Below are 2248 nucleotides of genomic sequence, written 5' to 3'. Positions count from 1 at the left end.
GAAGGGGAGAAAACCTTGCATCTGCTCCTCAAATATTATTTCTTCGGATCCATCCGGTACCTGGTTGCCCAATGGCTGAACTCCAACGAGCTGTGCGCCTCTGCTGATCAGGCCGAGTCCTTATGCCATATACACCTGTTGGAACCTTTGGAAGGAGCGCAACTGCAGAGTTTTCGGGTCCTCGCATATGGATGGAGACAGCATTTTCCATCTCACAATGCAATGGACTTCAGATTGTGAGAATGAACCTCCACCTGAGCCGGATTAAGATTGATCTTCTTTCTTTTTGTTTTGGCTGGGGCAATTGCTTATTGCCTACATCATTAACTTGTATCAGACGGTTCCGATTCCTCAAAAAGAAGAATTTTTAGTGATCAAAGGATTTTGGGGAAGGGCTAGAGATGCTGCAGGTGCGGCCAGACTGCCAGCTGATGACTGGATCCTATAATTAAGCTGCTAGTGAACTGAAGGCAATTCCCAAATTTCCTCAAGTCCGAGTAAAACTGAAAGCCCCAACATCACAGCAAATCTACTACTGTAGGTTCTAAATAATAAAGTTCAGTCTGGCCTTCTCAACACAGGTCGACTAAGTAGCTGTAGAGTAAACATTTACTGATACAGCTTGGTTATCTTGAGGCTTAGATTAGGCCAGGACAATTGTTGCAACTTGTAGCACAATATACTATCAAGGCCACTCACAACACTGAAATTTTGAGCCGAAACAGCCTAGGCACTACCTGGCATAAGGTTGTATTATTATTTCAGTAATGATGGGCAACTACCATTCTTGATCCATCTTATTTTGTGTAGAGCAACGTCAATATCCTAGTATTGGAACAGATTCTATTGTTCTAGATATTAACAAAATCCTAGTTTCACATATATTGCAAATGCAATGCAGTGACAGAAAAATTCAATCATTCATCGACCACCACATCAACCCTGCTTTCCTTCCATTCCATAACAATGATAAACAGACTGCAACCAGCCACAACATTCACTACTGCTGCTACTAGAGTTTAGGCCAAGATTCAGGTTGTCCAGGACAGATAGAACGCCTGCCATTTACAAAACAGAAACGAGCACCCTTCTTCAGTCCCGTCTAGATGTCATCATCCAGCTCGTTCTTCTCCTCTTCCTCTTCCTCCTCCTCTGGGGCGTCTTCTGGCTTATCCACCTCCTGCTCCGCATCCTCCACCTCTTCTGCATCCACGTCTGCCTTCTCATCTCCCACATTGTTCTCCTGCATCAACATCAGACACAAACGAACAGTCAAGCCAAGACTCACCAATAGCAATGTCAGAGCAATTCACAAGAATAGATTGATTGATCTGGTATGGAACCCAGGGAATTACCGCGCTGCCCTCGCCATTGGCAAACTGGGCCTTGAGCTCCTTGGCCTGGTCATTGTAGGGCTTCTTCTCCTCTTCTGTCATGGATTTCCACTTCTCCCCTGCTGCCTTGCCAACCTGCATTTCACCACCAGACACACGCACGGAGAGTCAGAGCCACAACACAGCACACAAACAAACCAATAAGAACGTGGGGATGAAAAGGACGTACGGCGGCAACACCCTTCTCTTCCGGGTGGGAGGCCTTGAACTCCACCCTGAAGTCCTTCCTGCGACGCAAATCGAATCGAATCTTGTCAGGTCACAAACAACAAAGATTTCGGACCAATTGACATGGCACGACAAGGACAAATGAAGGGGGGATTACATGAAGAGGAAGAAGGCAGTCGGTGGGCGCTTTGCCTTTGGCTTCTTGGCACCATCTCCGTCCGCCTTGCTCTTCTTCCTCCCCTTGCCTCCGGCGGCAGCTGAGGGCGCCTTCCTCTTCTTCTCCTGGATCTCGACGGACTTCTCCACCACCTGCGACTCTGAAAACAAAAACGGAAGTAGCGGGGTCAGCGCGGCCGTAGGCAGACGCGGCCTAGATGTGTTGAAGACGGGAGGAGCTGAAACGCACCGAGGCTGAGGCGTATCTTGGAGTCGAGGCTGCAGCTGTGGAGGTCGATGAGGACGATGGCTACGTCCTTGTTGCACGCCTCGCTGAAACCAAAACCAGTCGTTCGGTCAGTCACTGATCGAAGAAGCAGCGGAGCAGGATAAGGGAGCGGGGAACGGAAGTTACCAGCGGGTGAAGGCGCTTCCGTCGCGCGCGCGCTTGAGGACGGTGGCCTCGACGCGCTTGCGGGAGCGGGGGGCGTTGCCGGCGGTCGCCATGGAACTGGACGGATCTGGCTGGA

General features: G+C 49.7%; 1 protein-coding gene across 1 annotated transcript; it reads right to left on the bottom strand.

The window, feature by feature from the left end:
• Nucleotides 1–901: 901 nt before the first annotated feature.
• On the bottom strand, nt 902–2242 carry LOC119339975 (high mobility group B protein 7-like). Its single transcript, XM_037611885.1, has 6 exons — nt 2134–2242; nt 1969–2051; nt 1720–1879; nt 1564–1621; nt 1356–1469; nt 902–1243 (listed from the first exon to the last, which is right to left on the bottom strand). Exons 1-6 carry the CDS (start codon nt 2223–2225, stop codon nt 1103–1105), a joined length of 648 nt encoding a protein of 215 aa, XP_037467782.1. The 5' UTR covers nt 2226–2242; the 3' UTR covers nt 902–1102.
• Between the last annotated feature and the right edge of the window lie 6 nt (nt 2243–2248).

Source organism: Triticum dicoccoides, chromosome 7B, assembly GCF_002162155.2.
Source record: "Triticum dicoccoides isolate Atlit2015 ecotype Zavitan chromosome 7B, WEW_v2.0, whole genome shotgun sequence".
Lineage (NCBI taxonomy): Eukaryota > Viridiplantae > Streptophyta > Magnoliopsida > Poales > Poaceae > Triticum > Triticum dicoccoides.
This window is presented reverse-complemented; position numbering and strand designations above follow the sequence as displayed.

Excerpts from the sequence above, each read along its gene's own strand:
- LOC119339975 (XM_037611885.1), bottom strand. The coding sequence starts at position 2,225 with ATGGCGACCGCCGGCAACGCCCCCCGCTCCCGCAAGCGCGTCGAGGCC. Across the intron at positions 1,470-1,563 it reads AAGAGAAGGGTGTTGCCGCC|GTTGGCAAGGCAGCAGGGGA; the intron begins GTACGTCCTTTT and ends GGTGAAATGCAG. Across the intron at positions 1,244-1,355 it reads CCAATGGCGAGGGCAGCGCG|GAGAACAATGTGGGAGATGA; the intron begins GTAATTCCCTGG and ends ATGTTGATGCAG.